This window comes from Lynx canadensis, chromosome E2, assembly GCF_007474595.2.
Source record: "Lynx canadensis isolate LIC74 chromosome E2, mLynCan4.pri.v2, whole genome shotgun sequence".
Classification (NCBI taxonomy): domain Eukaryota; kingdom Metazoa; phylum Chordata; class Mammalia; order Carnivora; family Felidae; genus Lynx; species Lynx canadensis.
Window position 1 is genome coordinate 44021747 of NC_044317.1, and position 16916 is coordinate 44038662.

At 56.2% G+C, this 16916-nt stretch overlaps 5 protein-coding genes across 11 annotated transcripts; 2 read left to right on the plus strand and 3 right to left on the minus strand.

Moving 5' to 3' along the window:
• Positions 1 to 185: 185 nt before the first annotated feature.
• IGFLR1 (IGF like family receptor 1) lies at positions 186 to 5153 on the minus strand. 4 transcript variants are annotated; one of them, XM_032591466.1, is made up of 12 exons: positions 5061 to 5153; positions 4827 to 4889; positions 4389 to 4455; positions 4257 to 4306; positions 4083 to 4181; positions 3784 to 3917; positions 3583 to 3678; positions 3334 to 3482; positions 1982 to 3216; positions 1328 to 1512; positions 642 to 1020; positions 186 to 558 (listed from the first exon to the last, which is right to left on the minus strand). In XM_032591466.1, exons 9-12 carry the CDS (start codon positions 2136 to 2138, stop codon positions 233 to 235), a joined length of 1047 nt encoding a protein of 348 aa, XP_032447357.1. In that variant the 5' UTR covers positions 2139 to 3216; positions 3334 to 3482; positions 3583 to 3678; positions 3784 to 3917; positions 4083 to 4181; positions 4257 to 4306; positions 4389 to 4455; positions 4827 to 4889; positions 5061 to 5153; the 3' UTR covers positions 186 to 232. The 4 variants fall into 4 exon arrangements, with proteins under 4 accessions (XP_032447357.1, XP_032447358.1, XP_032447359.1 ...); XM_032591467.1 differs by lacking the exon at positions 3334 to 3482; XM_032591468.1 differs by lacking the exons at positions 3334 to 3482; positions 4827 to 4889; positions 5061 to 5153 and having other exon boundaries at positions 4389 to 4805.
• On the minus strand, positions 3077 to 5138 carry U2AF1L4 (U2 small nuclear RNA auxiliary factor 1 like 4). 2 transcript variants are annotated; one of them, XM_030299172.2, is made up of 8 exons: positions 5061 to 5138; positions 4827 to 4914; positions 4389 to 4455; positions 4257 to 4306; positions 4083 to 4181; positions 3784 to 3917; positions 3583 to 3678; positions 3077 to 3216 (listed from the first exon to the last, which is right to left on the minus strand). In XM_030299172.2, the coding sequence occupies exons 1-8, from the start codon at positions 5102 to 5104 to the stop codon at positions 3132 to 3134; spliced, it is 663 nt and encodes a 220-aa protein (XP_030155032.1). In that variant the 5' UTR covers positions 5105 to 5138; the 3' UTR covers positions 3077 to 3131. The 2 variants fall into 2 exon arrangements, with proteins under 2 accessions (XP_030155032.1, XP_030155034.1); XM_030299174.2 differs by lacking the exon at positions 3077 to 3216 and adding an exon at positions 3390 to 3482.
• A 97-nt stretch (positions 5154 to 5250) lies between the features above and the next one.
• On the plus strand, positions 5251 to 6688 carry PSENEN (presenilin enhancer, gamma-secretase subunit). 2 transcript variants are annotated; one of them, XM_030299180.1, is made up of 4 exons: positions 5251 to 5415; positions 5550 to 5707; positions 6134 to 6238; positions 6398 to 6688. In XM_030299180.1, the coding sequence occupies exons 1-4, from the start codon at positions 5375 to 5377 to the stop codon at positions 6535 to 6537; spliced, it is 444 nt and encodes a 147-aa protein (XP_030155040.1). In that variant the 5' UTR covers positions 5251 to 5374; the 3' UTR covers positions 6538 to 6688. The 2 variants fall into 2 exon arrangements, with proteins under 2 accessions (XP_030155040.1, XP_030155041.1); XM_030299181.1 differs by having other exon boundaries at positions 5616 to 5707.
• Positions 6689 to 7962: 1274 nt separating this feature from the next.
• On the plus strand, positions 7963 to 13292 carry LIN37 (lin-37 DREAM MuvB core complex component). Of its 2 annotated transcripts, none has more exons than XM_030299177.1 (9): positions 7963 to 8235; positions 11173 to 11248; positions 11406 to 11459; positions 11776 to 11805; positions 11887 to 11972; positions 12058 to 12224; positions 12770 to 12910; positions 12998 to 13071; positions 13156 to 13292. In XM_030299177.1, exons 1-9 carry the CDS (start codon positions 8202 to 8204, stop codon positions 13235 to 13237), a joined length of 744 nt encoding a protein of 247 aa, XP_030155037.1. In that variant the 5' UTR covers positions 7963 to 8201; the 3' UTR covers positions 13238 to 13292. The 2 variants fall into 2 exon arrangements, with proteins under 2 accessions (XP_030155037.1, XP_030155038.1); XM_030299178.1 differs by having other exon boundaries at positions 11409 to 11459.
• Positions 13293 to 13348: 56 nt separating this feature from the next.
• Positions 13349 to 16024, minus strand: HSPB6 (heat shock protein family B (small) member 6). The gene is made up of 3 exons (XM_030299179.1): positions 15724 to 16024; positions 14597 to 14719; positions 13349 to 14481 (listed from the first exon to the last, which is right to left on the minus strand). The coding sequence occupies exons 1-3, from the start codon at positions 15904 to 15906 to the stop codon at positions 14302 to 14304; spliced, it is 486 nt and encodes a 161-aa protein (XP_030155039.1). The 5' UTR covers positions 15907 to 16024; the 3' UTR covers positions 13349 to 14301.
• Positions 16025 to 16916: the final 892 nt, after the last annotated feature.

The window sequence follows — 16916 nt, forward strand, 5'->3', positions numbered from 1 at the left end:
CCGTGAATGAGCTCTCCCCAGGGTAGCAGGGCCATTTCTCGGGACCATGGGTGCCCAGAGGCCCGAGGCCGGCTCCCACATCTGGTCTAGTTGCGCATGGTGGGATGAGGGGATTCCCATTGGGTCTTGGCCCAGTTAAGACCGTATTTCAAAAGGGCACCTTAATGAGGCCCAGAGGCAGCAGGTAATTCATGGGAAACTTTATTGAGGAGTAGGCCAAACAAGCCCCAGATCAGCCAAGTTTGGACAGCACCTGCAGCGCATCTGCCCGCCCCAGCTGGGCCAGGTGTGTGCCAAACTGCCCCAGAGAAGCAGAGGGCTCCCTTGCCACCACCATCTCGATCAGGGCCCGCAGTGGCGAGCGACTGGGTCGCAGTGAGTAGGCAAAGGTGGACCAGGCAGCGGGCACTCCGTACCTCGCCGCCAGGTGTCTCGTGGTGCCGCGTGCCATCCCCCCACCTGGCCCAGGTTCAGGATCCAGCAGCACTATCAGCTCCTCCAGCACCTCCAGCTCATCGAGGAGGCGAGACAGGGGCTGTGATGCCAGACTCGGCAGTTCTGGGAGACAAATGGAGGGGTGAGGAAGAGGAAGGGCAATCTTCTAGTCCACCTTTTCCCTCCCTGGCACGTCCCCGACTAACCTCTGCCCAGGAGTGGAACCAGAGAGACCTTATCCCCTGCGTCTGATGCCTCCAGGGAGCCTGGAGAGGACGAGGGCAAGGAGAAGACCGTATGGATATTGGTGTCGCCACAAACCAAGCCGGGGTAGGGATGGAGGACTTTTGCCCGGCGGTGACACCGCTGGGCAAGCAGAAGGATCACTGCTGAGGTCACCAGCAGAACCAGCACCATGAGAACCAGCACCACTGGCAGGGCGAAATTCGGCAAGGCCTGCTGAGTGACGTTGCGCTCAGGTGTCCAGGAGACACTGGAAATCGCTGATGGGCTGGGCTCCTGGGAGCTATAGACTCTGGGTTTCCCAGACTTGAGAGGACAGGGCTCCTTGGGAGGGACCGGCTTCTGCAAATAGGTTGGAGTAAAGCTGGAGGCGTGCCCCACCCACTTCTGCCCCCCTCAGCCTGAACCTCCCATCCTTATATCCCTCAGTGGGACCAAGTCCCCACCTGAGCCAGCGACCCACCCCCTAACCCAGGTAGGTCTCCTGATACTACTATTCCCCCAACCCTATTATTCTCTTCAGTGGGACTGCACTCCCTCCCTTAGTTCAGACCCCGCCCACCTAACCCCAAACCACGCCCCCCAGCCCCTGTCCCGCTTCCGACAGGCTGCACCCCCCCTTCCCAGGCCCTCCGGGGCCTACCCGCACCTCTCTGCAGCGACGCTGGGTTCCGCTCCTGCTCCCTGCGGGAGCGGGGGCCGTGGCTCCGGCGCCACAAGGGCTACATAGCTCCGCATTGTCGGGGTTGCACTGCCCAAAGGGACACTCTTTGAAGGGGTATGTCACGTGATCAGCAAAATCATTGAATCCGCAGTTTTCCGAAAACTCGTAGTCTGGTGGGAAACAAAGTCTCACGTGTGGCCGCCCAGCCCCTCCTCTTCTGCACTAACGACGCCCTTTCCCCTTTGTCCTATCCCGACCTTGTACTCTACTCACCCACCCTATCAGTGGACGTGCCACCCTCCCCGCACTGGCCAAGCAGGCTCAAGACCCTCTCTACACAGCCCCCGCCCCGCTTCGGCACCAAGCCCCACCCACTCCCGATTTAGCCACACAGCCCACCCTCTGAACACCGCCGAGATCCGGCCCCTCTCCCTGGCAGGACCACTTCCCCGTGGCACTAACGTAACCCATACCATCCCTTCCGTCACAGGCTCAGCGCCCCTGCGGTCTTATCTGCATAGGGCCAGCCGCCCCCACGCAGAAGGAAGCCTCACAGACAATAATCCACAGACCTCGTCCCTTCCCCATCTCTTTATCACCTCCTGGCTCCGCCCTCATACCCCGGCCCCTGCTCCTCACCCGGGCAGGGGGGCGGCCCAAAGCGCTGCAGGCAGCTGCTGCAGCACCGGTTATCAGGGTTCCAGTACTCTAGGCGCCCGCAGTGCTGGGAGGCCTCCTGAGGCGCAGCCTGAGCCAGAAGTAGTGCCGCAGTCAGGAGGCGGCGTAGGGGCCCCATCCGGGCGGGGTCTGTAGCCTGGGGGGCCGTGACCACAGAACTTCCGGCCACAGCGCCTCTGTCACACTTTCCAGGAAACCGGGGCAGAAGAAGGAAGCAGTGATGTGGGGGCTTGGGATACCCAAACCGTTTTGGAAGACGGGGAACCTACTGCCCCCCACCCCCAGCCCCTAGTCCAGCTCCTGACCCGTTATTAGAAGGACCACCAAGGCCTCTAGATTGCTAGAATGAGGACTCAGGAACCACAGAGTGGATTCATATCCCACCGCTGCCATCTTCCTTACCTCTTTTCTCATCCCTAAAGCAGGAGAACAGTACCTGTCTCGGAAGGTTTATTTCAAAGACTTAAAACCATTACTAGAAGTAAACTGCTTAGAACAGCACCTAGCATACAGTAAGCTTAACTATTAGGTATCGCGAACTCCCACCTCAGGGGAGCTGGCATGGAGCACCCGGACCTCACCCTCTGGAGACTCCCACTCAACTCCCAGGGGCCTTACCTTAGCTCCTAACCCCAATCTCCTCCGGGCTGGGAATCCTCCAACCTGCCACAATCAGGCACCTCCCCCTTGAGAAGCCTTCGAGAAATGTCCTGAAGTTCCCAGCACAAAAGCGTCCCCGCTGCTACCGGTCCCACTGAGGGGTTTCTAGAGCCTTGGGCCCTGAGCCTGCTGCTTTCCCACCTGTTGCTGGAAGTTCTTCAGCTGAAGTTGTGGCCAGAGCCCAGCCCGCTTCCCCTTTTCGTCAGGAGATGCGGGGGTGGAAGGAAACTCCAGCCCACAGCTAGGCTCAAGCTAACAGGTTCTAAACCCTCAATACAGAACTTTATTAGGGGAAGGGTGGTAGAGGAAGGTCCCTGTGTTTAACAGATTAACATCACGGAGCCCCAGAGCCTGGGGAAGATGGCGCTGGGGAGGTAAGGAAGCTTTCAGGAGGTGTTCTGGCCAGGAACATTTATGCCTGTCAGGGGTGGAGGTCAAGGGAGCCAGGGTCTCAGAAGCGGCCATGCCGGTGGTCTGGGGAACGTCTTCGGTTTCTTTCTCGGGGGCGGTGACCAGTATGGGACCTTGGGGGTGACCTGGGAACAGGAGATGAGAGATGAGGGTTAGAGCTGTGAAAAATGTTGCACACTTCCCCAGGCCTGCCTCTCAGTTCTGGGGTAGGGCAGGGCAGGTGATGAAATAACCAGAGTTACTGAGTGGTATCAGGACAGGTGCTCAGGAACTGATCTCTGGATTGGAGATCCAGACTGGTCTTGGGTTTGGGGGTTTGGAGTTCCAGCTGGTTTTGGGGTTGAGATTTAGGCGCTGGTCCTGGGATGATGCTCAGAACTAGTCTTAGGATCTAAAAGAGACACGCTGTTATGGGGACATAGGATAAGGTCCATCCCAGGGTACAAAGGCCTTAGGGTATGAGACATCCTGACAAGCTGATCCTGAGGTACCTGCGCCTGGGTCCTCGCCCATACAGCTGACGTCGAAGATTCCGGGAGATGGGCCGAAGGTGCATGAAGTTGCAGAAGCCACCCCGGGTACATTCCCTGGGTAGGGGATAGATGGATGGAGGACGCTGCCGTCGGTGACAGCTTCCCAACACACAGGAGTCTGGAACTCCTGGTGCCCATCCCACCCCCGTACTACCATACCCCATCTCGTATTGCCGACAGCACGACTCCCGGAAGTCGGTGACAGGAGACAGCTCAGCATGCACTGCCTGCCCATTGAACCAGCGGTTATTGAGTTCAGCCACTGCCCGCTCTGCATCCTCCTCACGCCGAAACTAAGGGAAAAATCGATCAGGGTTGGCAAACTCAGAAGTCTTTAGGGAATCAGTTAGCAGCTCTGGGGCTGGGCTGGATTTGGTGATGGACCTCAAGCTGTGAGGCTTCAGTGGTGACACTGAAATGCCTCCACCTGTAGGCTCTATTGGGGGGAAAGCAGACACCTTGACGTAGACATTGCCCACGAGGTGGTCCCCCAGGTTGTCGCACACATTCATCTCTTCAATCTCCCCGTACTTCTCCTGCAGCTCCGTGAACACCTCCTGCGGAAGATCAGGAGGCATTCAGCTGAGCTCCTGGCCCACAGGAAACTCAACCCATCCCTTGCCAACCCTCACCTCGAAGAAGTTATCATAGTGTTCTTGCACCTCCACGTCGCTCACGTGACCTGGAGGAGGGGGCAGGATGAAATCAGGGGGTGGCCTGCCGGGGTCTGTCTGCCCTGCCCCCAAGACCGGCCCCTCACTCACAGTGTGATCCGTCTGCGGTTTGGGCGGTGTTCTGTGGATTCCGGTACAGGTTGAGCAGCACTATGGTCTGAACAGAATTTAAAGGGGGCGGGGGCCTGAGCTCATGCAAACGGGTGGGGTATGAAGGTTGGGGCTGAGACCAGGCAACAGAGAAGAAGCCTCAGCACCTTGATTGAGCGCATCAGCGATGCTTGCGCTTAAGGAAACCTGAAGAGAAACCTAGCAGTCAGGGACAGCCCAGCAGTGTCGTTCGTAAGTACGGGGGCGTGGCGAGAGGGACCTGAGGGAAGGGGAGGAACCCGCAGAGGCCCGACAGGAAAAAAGCCGGTGGTAAGGTGGGCCTTTGAAATCCGGAAAAGGCGGGACCTCGTGATGATGGACAACAGAAGGGGAATGGCTGGGAGGCGTTAACCCTCAAGGCTCCGTGCCGGGTCTCACCTGGCTGAAAGTCGGTTTGTTGTGAAGCCGGGAGCACCGGTCCCCGTGCCGGCAGGCCCCGATCTTAAAGTAAAAAGAGCAGTTAACCCTGGAAGAGGTGCAAAGACAGAGGTGAACCGAGGGCCGGGGAGGCCGGACACCCCAGAAACACCGCCCAACGCCTCCCAGCCACCAGGGAACCAAATGTCCCGGCCCCGGTCCCCGCAGGAGGCCACTCCCTGCGCCCGTTCTCACTTGTCCTTCTCAGTCCCGAATATCGAAGCTAAATATTCAGCCATTTTTACTCGAACCCTCCAACTCAGTCGGCTCTTTACGTCATTTCCGTTGCTTTAGAGCATTGGGAAGTGTAGTTTGTCGCTGCCTCCCTCCACCGCACGCGCTCCCAGACCGTCTGCTGCGCTTGCGTGTTGGAGACCTGCGCCCTCCCCGCAAAAATCACGCCTCCCGGAGGTCCCCGAAGAAGGCGCATGCGTGCAGCGTTGCCTCACTGAAAAAGACTACAAACTCCAGAGATACTTGCGGTATCTCGCGCGAACGTCCGGAGTTGAATGTGGCAAAGGCTTCCAAGCGGAGGAAATAGGTTCCACTGGTGAGTAGGGGGTCGTTTCGCGTACCCCAATAAACGTGAAGAGCGTTCAACCCTGTCAGCTTGCTGGTGGGGGCCGGAGTACCCTTCTTTCAGCAAACCCACCCTTCAGTTTTATCTCCGTTTTGTCGTAATAGGGGCGTGGTTGTTCGCGATCCCTGCATCTGTCACCTGGGGTCAAGGCTCGGCTCTTGCCCTTACAGACCCTCGGGACGACTCCGCCTCAGCGCAACTATGAACTTGGAGCGGGTGTCCAACGAGGAGAAGCTAAATCTGTGCCGGAAGTACTACCTGGGTAAGGGCCGATTCCTAGAGTCCCAGGAGAAGAGAGGGGACGGGGACAGGACTAGAGCGCCCGAGGGAGGAGGACCTGGGGACTTGGATTCTTGGGTCTTAGTTGCGGACTCCTGGGTCTGAGGGAAGGGTCTGAGACCTGAGGAAAGAGGAAGCTGGGGCCTCAACTTCTGGGTCCCAAGAGACGGGGGAAGCTGTGGGGCTGGATTCTGGGTCCTGAGAAATAGACGATTGAGGAGTCAGATTTTTGGGTCACAGGGAGGAGCCAGAATTCCTAAATCTCTGATAGAGATCTCCATTTGAACTTGAACATGGGAGAAGGCCTTCTGTCCTCTATGTAGAAGTTTGGGGCGGGGGTGAATATCATTGCTTTTTGTTACAGTTTTTGTTGTTGTTGTTGTTGTTGTTTTGTTTTGTTTTCTCTTAGGTGGGTTTGCTTTCCTGCCTTTTCTCTGGTTGGTCAACATCTTCTGGTTCTTCCGAGAGGCGTTCCTAGTCCCGGCGTACACAGAGCAGAGCCAAATCAAAGGCTGTGAGTCTAGGACACAGATGAAGGGAGGCCATTGGGTGTCCAGAGGGAATGATGGAGGTTTCAGAATTCTGGAGCTCCCAAAGAGAAGAGAGGGCCAGTCTGGGGGAGACCAGAGGGCAGTTGGAGGCCAACCTTACCCATTCCTGTTCCTTCTTACAGATGTCTGGCGCTCAGCTGTGGGCTTCCTCTTCTGGGTGATTGTACTCACAACCTGGATCACCATCTTCCAGATCTACCGGCCCCGTTGGGGCGCCCTTGGTGACTATCTCTCCTTCACCATACCCCTAGGTACCCCCTGATAGCTTCCTACACAGGCCTGGGACTTGCTCATTCTCTCATTCTCCCAGGATGGGCTCCTCTACTCTAAGCCCCTCTCAAGCCCCTAAGACTTGTTCCCATCTCCTGTGTTCTTTGCTGACATCCCCCAATAAAGGACTCTAATCCTCTGTATTGACTTCCTGGATCTTTTGGAGGTTGAAGCATAAAATGGTTATTAATATTCAGAAACGTGTATTGAATGCTCACTTTGTGCCAGGCTTAGTGCTTCACACAGTAGTGCAATCCTTCACTCTATGAACCCTCTGAAATAGGAATTTTCCTGCTCAGGAACCCTATTTTACAGATGCAGAATAAGAAAGAAACAATGCTTCCATTACTAGGGGCTGCTATCCTGTCCTGGGGGTGTGTGAATTTGAAAACTCTACTTTCCCACTTGGCCTCAGTACTCTCATCAGAAATGTGGATACCGGGGCACCTGGGTGGCTCAGTAGGTTAGGTGTCCAACTTCGGCTCAGGTCATGATCTCACTGTTCATGACTTCGAGCCCTCCATCAGGCTCTGTGCTAACAGCTCAGAGCCTGGAACCTACTTTGGATTTTGTGTCTCCCTCTCTCTCTGCCCTCCCCTGTTCATGCTCTGTCTCTCTCTTTCTCTCAAAAATAAAACATTAAAAAAATTTTTTTTAAAGAAATGTGGATATCAATACTACCTCTTAGAATTTATCAGACCCAAAGCATCTGTGGTAAGTGGAAGTTTCCCATTTTCTGAAGGAGATGTTGTCTGCAGCAATAGACATAGCCAAGAGCTTTATCAGAGAAAGCTTCCTTGACCATCCTACTTAAAATTTCAATCCTTAACGTTGGTACTCCCTAAGTGCCTTGAGGTTGCATTCTTTCTTTTATTACATTTCTTTTAAACTGTTTTACTTCTTTCTTGTAATCTTACATCCTCTGAAATATAAGCTCTATTACGGCAGGAATTTTTGTCGGTTTTGTTCTGTGCAGTGTCCCCCGTGCCTAGAAGAGTGCCTGGCACGCTAATAAATATTTGCTAAGTAAATGGTTGCTTCTGAGGAGAGATTAACAGGTAGCTGGCACCTGGCGAGTGCTCAGTAAGGTTGAACCCGGCCTAACTCCAGACTTGTCTTCTTCTCGGGGACAAGAAGGACTCCTACGGTTAAATAAATCTTGGTAATAGCTAAATTGGTTTTCCTCAAGGCTCCTAACACTACAAGTTCCAAGAAACCTCACGCAGCCCTGATCCTACGTCTCCCACCGTGCCTCGCGCGGCGCAGGCGTTGTTACCCTGCCTGTGTCTCGGAAGTAGAACTACACCTCCCAGGAAGCACCGCGGGATGCCGTTGCTTTGTTTCCGGAAACGGGGCCTCAGAAAGGTGGGACTTACAGCTGGGAGCAGATGGCAGCGGTGTCAATTGGTCAGGGACGAGATCGACGGTGGCACTGCCAAATGGGAACAAGCAATTGCCAAAGGGACCCGCCCACAGAAGGGAAACAGAGGAGGTGGCGGCTGTAGTGGCGGTCGCCGCCGGACACTGCTCAGCGCGGGGGACTGGTCGCACACAAAGCTTATCTTTGACCTCTTCCCGTCAGTCTTCGGCCTCCATTTATGACGCTGGGCTCTTTGGCCTCCTCTGACCCAGCTAGCCACACCTCAGACCCAAGCCATGTTTCCGGTGAAGGTGAAAGTGGAGAAATCAGGTGAGGACCCCGAGGTAGGGGGCCTGTAGGGGAGCACCGGACCCATCAGGGTATGGGAGTCCCGATAGATAAGATTATCGCGATCAGACGGACCACGCGACTTCTTCCTGCCGCCCACCTGACCATCGCTATATCAGGCATTGAACGATTCTTGCCATCTTCATACCCTCCCGGTCTGTGTTGAAGGTAGCGTTGAGATTGAATGGTGGTGGCTCAGACCGTGTGGTACAGTAAGACCCGGGGATCCTGAGACGTGTGACAATGAAAAGGACACTTCTTGCCTCTGCCTCGGTTTCCCCATTTCCAGCAGTGGTCATGAGTCAAGCATTGTGCTCAGCACTTGAAGTACAGAGAAGCATTTAATCCTCCCAGTCCCTGTATCCCAGTAATCCTAGGAAGTAGGAAATGTGGTAGATTGGGAAACCGAAGCTGAGAGAGAGGAAGTCATTTTGGGTTGGGTCCGAGCTGATGGGAACCCAGGACTGGCATGTTAATGACGGTGGTGGGAGAGGCATGGAATCCAGACCCCCAAAAAAGGAAAATGATGTGTAGGGTGTTAGATGGTATAAGTTCTAATAAAACGAAACAGGAGAAGGTAAGATCAGGAGTGAGGCAAGGTGGGGCACCTGAGTGGCTCAGTCCGTTGAGCCCTGTGACTTCAGCTCAGGTCATGATCTCAGGGTTCATGAGTTCCTGCCCCACGTCCAGCTCTGTACTGACAGCCCAGAGCCTGGATCCTGCTTAGGATTCATTCATTCTCTTTCTCTTTCTCTCTCTCAAAAATAAATAATTAAAAAAAAAAGAAGGAGTGAGGACAGATGAGGGAACAGCAAATCAGATGTAGGAAATAGCTCTGAAAAGGTCCTGAGGTGGAAGACTCATCTGCCACGTTCAAGGCCCAGCAGAGAGGCCAGTGTGTCTGGAGCAGAGAGAGTCAGGTGGAGAGTGTGAGATGATGGCAAACAGGGAGAGGGAGGAGGACAGTTCTTGTGGATCCAAATTAGGACTTTGGCTTTTGTTCTGAGGGAAATGGGAAGCCAAAGGAGGGTTTTGAACTGAGGAGTGAGTTAATAAAGATCCCCCCCAATTCCAAAAAAAATAAATAAATAAAAATCATGAGTGGAAGAGTAAAATATAATGGCCTGACTACAGATGATGGTGGGGGCGGGGGGCAGGCAGGGTCATTGGAGGCCTGTGAACACCAGGCCAAAGAGTTCAGACTCAGTCCTGGGGAACTACTGACTGATGGACTATTCTATGCAGGGGAGGATCAGGGTGGGTTTGGTTTTCCAAAGAGTCTCCTGGGCACATTGTGCAGGGTAGGTCAGAGGAGGAGATTGAGGCTGGGAGCCTGGGGGAAGGGAGAGAACCAGGTTAGGGAGAGAGCAGAGAGATACTCAGGAGGTCAAGTGGACAGGCCATGGGGTTGGTGAGCTGGGGTGGAGGAGGATGAGAGATGTCTATTATGAGGCCCAGTGAAGGACTGGGGGAGTGGGGCTACCCCAGAGATGGGGGCCCAGGAAAAGTGGTAAAGTTTAGAGAGACACTAGGCCAGTGTGGACCCAGTAGATGGTAGGGGCCTAGGGGATGTCCAGGGGGAGGTATCCAGGAGACCATGGGATCCCAAGGTCTGAGGTTCAGGAGAGAAGCAGGGCCTAGGGAAAGAGATGTGGCTATGTATGATTTATACCTGGGCTCTTGTCCAGGGCTCTCTGTTAGAATCTCAGCTGCCTGCAGCCTTCACCCCCACCCTGCCTCTCCTCCGTGCTGTTGGGAATCCCTGCCTCTTTCATCCCAGGGCTGGCAAAGCATGTCCCCAAGTGCCCTTCCAGGCTTTGAGCCCTGGACCAGAGTGATGCTAGGTACTGGCTGGAACGAGAGCAAACAGCCCACAAGGGCGAGAGAATATTTATAACATCATCACCTCTTTAAGTTCTATGATGAGGGGAGGCAAACACACAGGCCAACAGAGCCAGGAATGCAGGAAGGTGGGCCCATATCTCATTTCGAGCGGGGCAGGAGGGGAGCCAAAAATGGATATTTTAGGTGCAGTCTCTCAATTATTACATGTTGTCCATTTAGATTCAGTTCAGATTTAAAATAACACTACTGCCTCAGCCAAACAGACCACATCTGGGAGCTAGATTCTGCACCCAGTTTGAGTCTCTGCCTTATAACTTCAGCTGTGGAGTGCCTGAGTGCAAATCCTCAGTCCTGCAATTTCCTAGTCTAACTTCTCTGTGCCTCAGTTTCATCATCCATAAGATGGGGACAATCCTATCTACCTGCCAGAGTTATTGTGAGAATTTAATGGGTTAATACGTGTAATGTGCTTGGAACAATTCTTGGCACATAATAAGTACTCTGTACATCTTATTGTAATTGCATCTTGCTAAGAGATTCATATATAACATAGGTTTGTTTAAAAAAAATTTAACATTTTATTTATTTTTGAGAGACAGAGCACAAGTGGGGGAGGGGCAGAGAAAGAGAGGGAGACACAGGATCTGAAGCAGTCTCCAGGCTCTGAGCTGTGAGCACTGAGCCTGACACGGGGCTTGAACTCAGGAACAGGGAGATCATGAGCTGAGCCCAAGTTGGACACTTAACCAACTGAGCCACCCAGGTGCCCCAACATAGGTTTATTTAAACCTCAAACGGTCCTTGCAGATAGGTATCATTGGGAGACCTATTTTCAAGTTGAGGAAACAGGCTCAGTGAGGTAAGGTGACTTGCCTTTGGTCACACATGAGCATGTGGGACAACCCTGGAACCCGGAGCTCTTGCTCATCACGTCAGTTGTCTTTGCCCACTGCACCGCCCAATGTGCCTGGGCCCGGCCGTAGGCTTGGATGTGAATGTCCTTCTTCAGCCTAGTTGGCTGCCCACCTGCGGTGGGCCTTAGAACCGACTCCTGGTTGGTATCTTCTTCCCCAGAGTTGGAGATGGCCAAGGCCCGGAACCAACTTGATGCTGTCCTGCAGTGTCTGCTGGAGAAGAGTCACATGGACAGGTTGGGACCTAGCCCAGCAGGGGTTATGGGTCGTCCTGGGTGGATCTGGGTAGGACCCCAGAGGCTGGCTTAGGGAGGAAGGGGCCCAATGGAAAAGCTACTTGGTGCGTACCCACTTGCCCCTGGGAACCCTGAGCCCACAGTTCTCTTCCACTAGCAGGGAGCGCCTGGAGGAGGAAGCTGGGAAAACCCCCTCGGACACCCACAACAAGTAAGTTTTGTTAATGGGATCTGTATCTGAGGGCTTGTGCTGGATAACTCCCTTCTTCATCCAGGCTCTGACCACTCTGCCCCACACTTCCTCCACCGCAGTCCTGACCACCCTGCATGTACAGAGACCCTGTGGCAGCAGAAGCTTAGGTTTCCTTATGGTTGGCACTTCCAGCCCTGGAGGCGTGGGTGGGACGCAGGGTCTAAGAGTTCGGTGGGGTCCCTGTGAACATCTCAGTCTCCCCAGGGTACCTTTTGGGGTTTTAAGCAGGCATTTGTTTTAGAATCACCTGCTGACATCTTGTCTCTCCCCACAGGGATTGTTCCATTGCATCTACCGGCAAACGGTAAGGTGGCAGGGGCCCCAGCCAACTGACAAGAAGTCTCCAGCCCCTGCCCTGGTCCTGATGTTCTCCTGCCCCACACAGACCATCCGCCCGCTTCCCCCACCAGCGGAGGAAGAAGAGGAGGGAGATGGATGACGGGCTGGCTGAGGGAGGGCCGCAGCGATCCAGTGAGTAGGCGGTGACTCTAGAGGGCAGGCCATGATGGGGAGCTATGGGAGGATGTTCACACACCTTCCCCTCCCATCACCCTAGACACATATGTGATCAAGCTGTTTGACCGGAGTGTGGACTTGGCTCAGTTCAGTGAGAACACACCATTGTACCCAATCTGCCGTGCCTGGATGCGCAACAGCCCCTCAGTGCGCGAGCGAGAACGCTCACCCAGCTCACCACTGCCCCCACTGCCTGAGGATGAGGAGGTTGGATGTGTGGTGGGCCCCCTCCCAGCAGCCAGTGGGGCAGTGGGTAGATAACCACAGGGTGTCCTCCCAAAGCTAGTGGGATAGACAGGCACAGGTCTCTGTCCCTCAGTGATTTCTGGTCTGATGAGGCACACAGATATGAACATTTTGGCTGAGAGTATGGATGGAACTCCCTAAACCAGACGGATACAGCTACCTGGCCTGAGAGGGAGAGGGAACAGGGTTCCCTTGGGCAGATAGATGTGACCAAAAGCTGGGGGGCTCAACAGGGGTCCTTAGTGCAAAAAGGTGTAGCCACCTGGCCTAGGGGAGAAGATGGGGGTCGTTGGGCTGAGCAGGAGTAACTGGGGGTCCCTGGGCTGGGCAGAGGTGGATGGGGGTCCCTGGATTGGACAGGAGACACTCCTTTGGCATGGCTCTTAAGACAGGCCCCTGTGAGACCCTCATGTCTATTGTCACTGGATGAGGCAGGAGGGGTGAAGTATATAGTGCTGGCCTTCTTTAACTCTCTTGGGCCCGGGGTGGGGCCCTTGTTTCCCCAGAGTTCAGAGGTCACCAGCAGCAAGAGTCGCGATGTGTACAAGCTGCCTCCACCCACAGCCGCTGGGCCATCTGGTGATGCTTGCAGGTCCCGAATTCCATCCCCGCTGCAGCCTGAGACCCAGGGTACTCCCGATGATGAGGTGGGTATGCAAACTGACCCAGGGCTATGGGGCATATGTTACGAGGCTCGGGCATGGCCACCCAGCCTGGCTTCTCTGTCCACTCAGCCCTCCGAGCCTGAGCCCTCACCATCCACACTCATCTACCGCAACATGCAGCGCTGGAAACGCATCCGCCAGAGGTGAGCATCCCCATCCTGTTCGCACCCCTATGGCCTCTGCCCCAACTGCTGAGTCCTCCCTCTGCTTCTCCACCCCCACCACAGGTGGAAGGAGGCATCTCATCGGAACCAGCTTCGGTACTCAGAAAGCATGAAGATCCTACGGGAGATGTATGAGCGCCAGTGATGTTCCCCTGCTCCCCACATCCCCCCAATAAACATTCCCCTCCTTCACACCTTCACACTGGCCTCTGCTTGCTCCAGCCTATTCTTCCCAGCCCAGACATAAAGCAGTTGGTACCAGCTCTATCACATTTATTCGGGGAGTGGGCCTAGGTAGTATGAGGGGATAGGGGTGGCAGGGAATTCAAGGAGGGAGAAGGATTGTGGGGAACCGAAGAAAAAGTGGCTGCTTGGTTGGGTCTTGGAGAATAAGGGGAGGTGTGTGGAAGGTGGATTGCCTGGGATATGTGGTTGGAGACTTAGGGGTTAAGACAGAATGACTGGGGGGTTCTGGGTAGAGTTGGGGATGGGGCTTAGGATATCTGTGCAGAATCTGGGGAGATGGGGTGGGTGTCTGTACAGTCTGAGGCTGAGGGTCCTGCTTGGCCTGAAATAGGTGTCCAGGGGTGGGGGTCAGAAAAGGGTCTCAAGAGTCTGGGGGTGGCTGGCTGGGGTTTCAAGTCACAAGATGGGTAGGGGGAGTAGTGTCCAGTTGGAACGAGGGGGAAGGATCCAGAGTCTTGAGGACCAGGCCCAGATGGTCTGGGGTGGGAGGTCTGGGCAGTCTGGGATATTTGAGGGGTGGAGAGGGATTATGCTTGACTGATCTAGGGTGGGAGCAGGGCTGGCCACACCATAACACAGTGTCAGAGTGGGGAAAGGATCAAAATGGGATTTGGAGATGTTTTAACAGATGAGTCAGAAGGAAGCAGAGGAGGGAATTTTGAGTGGGTTTATATTGCCAAGAAAGTGGGGTCAGTGGGGCTGGGAGACTGTAGGCTGAAGGGTTGTGCTTGTAGGGCCTGGAAGCTAGGGAGGTGTCAGGGGGTTGAAAGCTGGAGGGGGTATGAGAGGGAGCGTCAGTAGAAAGGTCTAGGTTACCAGGGCAGAGCCTAGTTGGGAAGGGTCAGGGTAGGATCCCAGATTGGGTGGGTGGTTTTGGCGCGCTCAGGACATCTGGCTGGGCGGAGTCAGGTCGGCTTTAAAAGAGGGGGCCAGAGGCGGCTCCCAGGGTTCAGGCATGACCGCCTACTTGGCAGCAGCCTGCGGCGGCGGTGGAGCCTGGGCCGTCGCCTGGGCTGTCGCGGGAGCGGCCTGGATGGACAGGACGCCCTCAGGAGACAGCGCAGACGTCACGGCGGCAGGGTCCACACCAGGCGGCAAGCGGTAGCGGCGGTGGAACTCGCGTGCGATGTATCCATGCTCATCCTGGAGAGAGAAAGAGAGATTTGAGTGGCTCCGCCCTTTCCCTATAGACACCCCGTTGCTCCGGCCGGTGGGTCCCGCCTACGCATTCTGGTCCCACCCCCGCCAGCGGGCTCACCGGGCGCTCCTCGTGGCGCGCATGCACCTCCACGTGGTCGCCAACCACCTTGACGGCGATTTCCTCTGGGGAAAAGTGTTTCACGTCCAGCAGCACCGAGAAATGCCCAGGTTCCGTCGGGACCTAAGCACAGTCGATCGTCATGGCTGGGGCGGGGGGGGGGGGGAAGGGGGGGAAGGGGGGGAGGGGGGGGGAGGCTCCCAGGGCCCAGCAAGGCCCCTCCCCCCGCCCGTTCCGGGGCTGCCCCTGCCCCAGGCCTCCGGAACTGGGCAGTCTCCCTTCCCACTCCCAGCCCCAAAGGATGTCTTCACCCGGAATAGCTGGGATCACCCCTCCCCCTGTAATCACAGATTTTCCTCTCACACAGACTGATGAGGCCCTCTTGTGCAAAGTCAGGGTAACCCTGCCCCCTCCCCCAGTGTCAAGGACCCATAGCCAGCGTATCCTTTGGACACTGAGTCCCCAGCCCCCTTCCTCCCAGAACTCCTGGTGCCCTTATTGTACCCCCTCCCCACCACCACCAGAAATTGCCAAGATGCCTCTTCCCCCAGCCTCCAGAGTCTTCTCTTTACCCTCCCACTGGAGTCACGGGGCCGCTTACGCCCTCAACAGTTACCAGTATTCATCCTCCACTTCCCCGAGTGGCCAGCCCCCCCTTTCTCAAGTCACAGGACCCTTCCTCTGTCTCGAGACAGAGGGACACCACATACAGTCTCCAAACTCTTCCCCGAAAATGACAAAACATTCCTTCCCCTCAGGAGTCCCTGGGACCCCACACGCCCCCTTCAGAATGACTGAGCGCCCCCTTTTCCCCGGATCACCGGTCTCCTTCAGCCACCAACGCTCCCCCTCGGAGTGACCGCCGCACCCTATCAGTGACTCAGCCGTTCCAGCCCCTCAGAGCTGAGCCCCTCCTCAGAGGGTCAGGGACCTCCCACCCCCTTCAGTAATCCGACCGCTAAGATTCCATACTCCGGCAACTCTAGAAGCCCCTCTGAGTGGCCGGACTTTCCACCCCGCTCAAAGTCAGGGGGCAAGCCTGCCTCCCCCCCCCCCCCCCCCTCAGGATGACCGGGGCCCCAAGCCTTGGAAGTGGCCGGGTTACCGCCCTCCCCCAGGCCTGGCACCTGGGCGGCAGGCAGCGCCACGCTGGGTGCGCGCAGGTAGTAGGGGGCCAGCGTGGCGGGGCAGAGCGCAGCCAGCTCGGCCTCCAGCAGCCCCTCGCCGAAGCGCTGGTCGAAGAGGCGCCCGGGCAAAGGGGCCGAGGCGCGGCGCAGCCAAGACGGCTGCACAGGCACGGGGATCTCCATCCTGCTTCGCCGCCGCCGCCGCCCCTAGGCTCCGCAGTGCCCCTGCGTGCGCGGCAGCCGCTCTTATAGTACGCCTTGTGTCCGCCCCTCGGCGGGCCGCCCGGGGACACTGGGACCGCGGCCAGCGCCGGCCATTAATAGAGCCTTATTTAGAAAGCCCAACAATGACTTGGCCATTTATTAAGCGCCTGCTGGATGCCAGAGGTGATCCCCCAATTTCCCAAAGGGGAAACTAAGGCTGAGGAGGCGCAGCCTTGCCGAGTAGGTAGAACAGCACGGTATTTGGGACCCAGGGCCACCGCGCGGTTCGCAGTCCCTTTAATCCATTCCCGCCCCGCAGGCAGCTCCGGGGATGACGTAGATGGCGGTCTTAGGAGCAGATTCTTGGGTACAGGGAATGTGATAGCCAGCCAGGCTGTCAGGAGGACACAAAACAGACCCTACTCCCATCTCAACAGGGCCTTGGGCCCAGCCCCCCGGCAAGCCAGGCCTAATTCTGGGCCTCTGACTCAGCCTCGGGTGCCCAGGGTAGTGGGGTCTGCCAGGTGAGCAGCAGCCAGAGGGCGCGGGCACGAACAGTCCAGGCTGGCCCCCCAGGGGCCGCGCGCCGGGCCCGAAATAGCTCATTTTGATCCCACCATTTCGGCTAGCAGCCCAGGCCTGGCACTTAGTGCAACCAGCTGCTCCTGCAGCAAGACAGAAGTGGTTAATGACCCCGCGGGACCGGTTGGCTGGTCCGACGGATGAAGGGGCTTTGGTTAGAGAGGGGACGGATTCTCTAATTGCTCTGCAACGCGAAAAGCGGTAGTTATATTGGAGTCCATTTCTGCAGCAAAAGGGGGCGTGGCTAGAACACCCCGCTGGATAGCTAGTGTACTTTGGAACTCTTCCTAGCCGCGAGCTCACCCTCAGATCCTTTCCATTGGTCCACAGCCTTGCCAATTACTGCCGCACGCTACGATTCTCCAATCAAACATGCTCTCTCAAGTCAGACCGACAATACAGCCAGT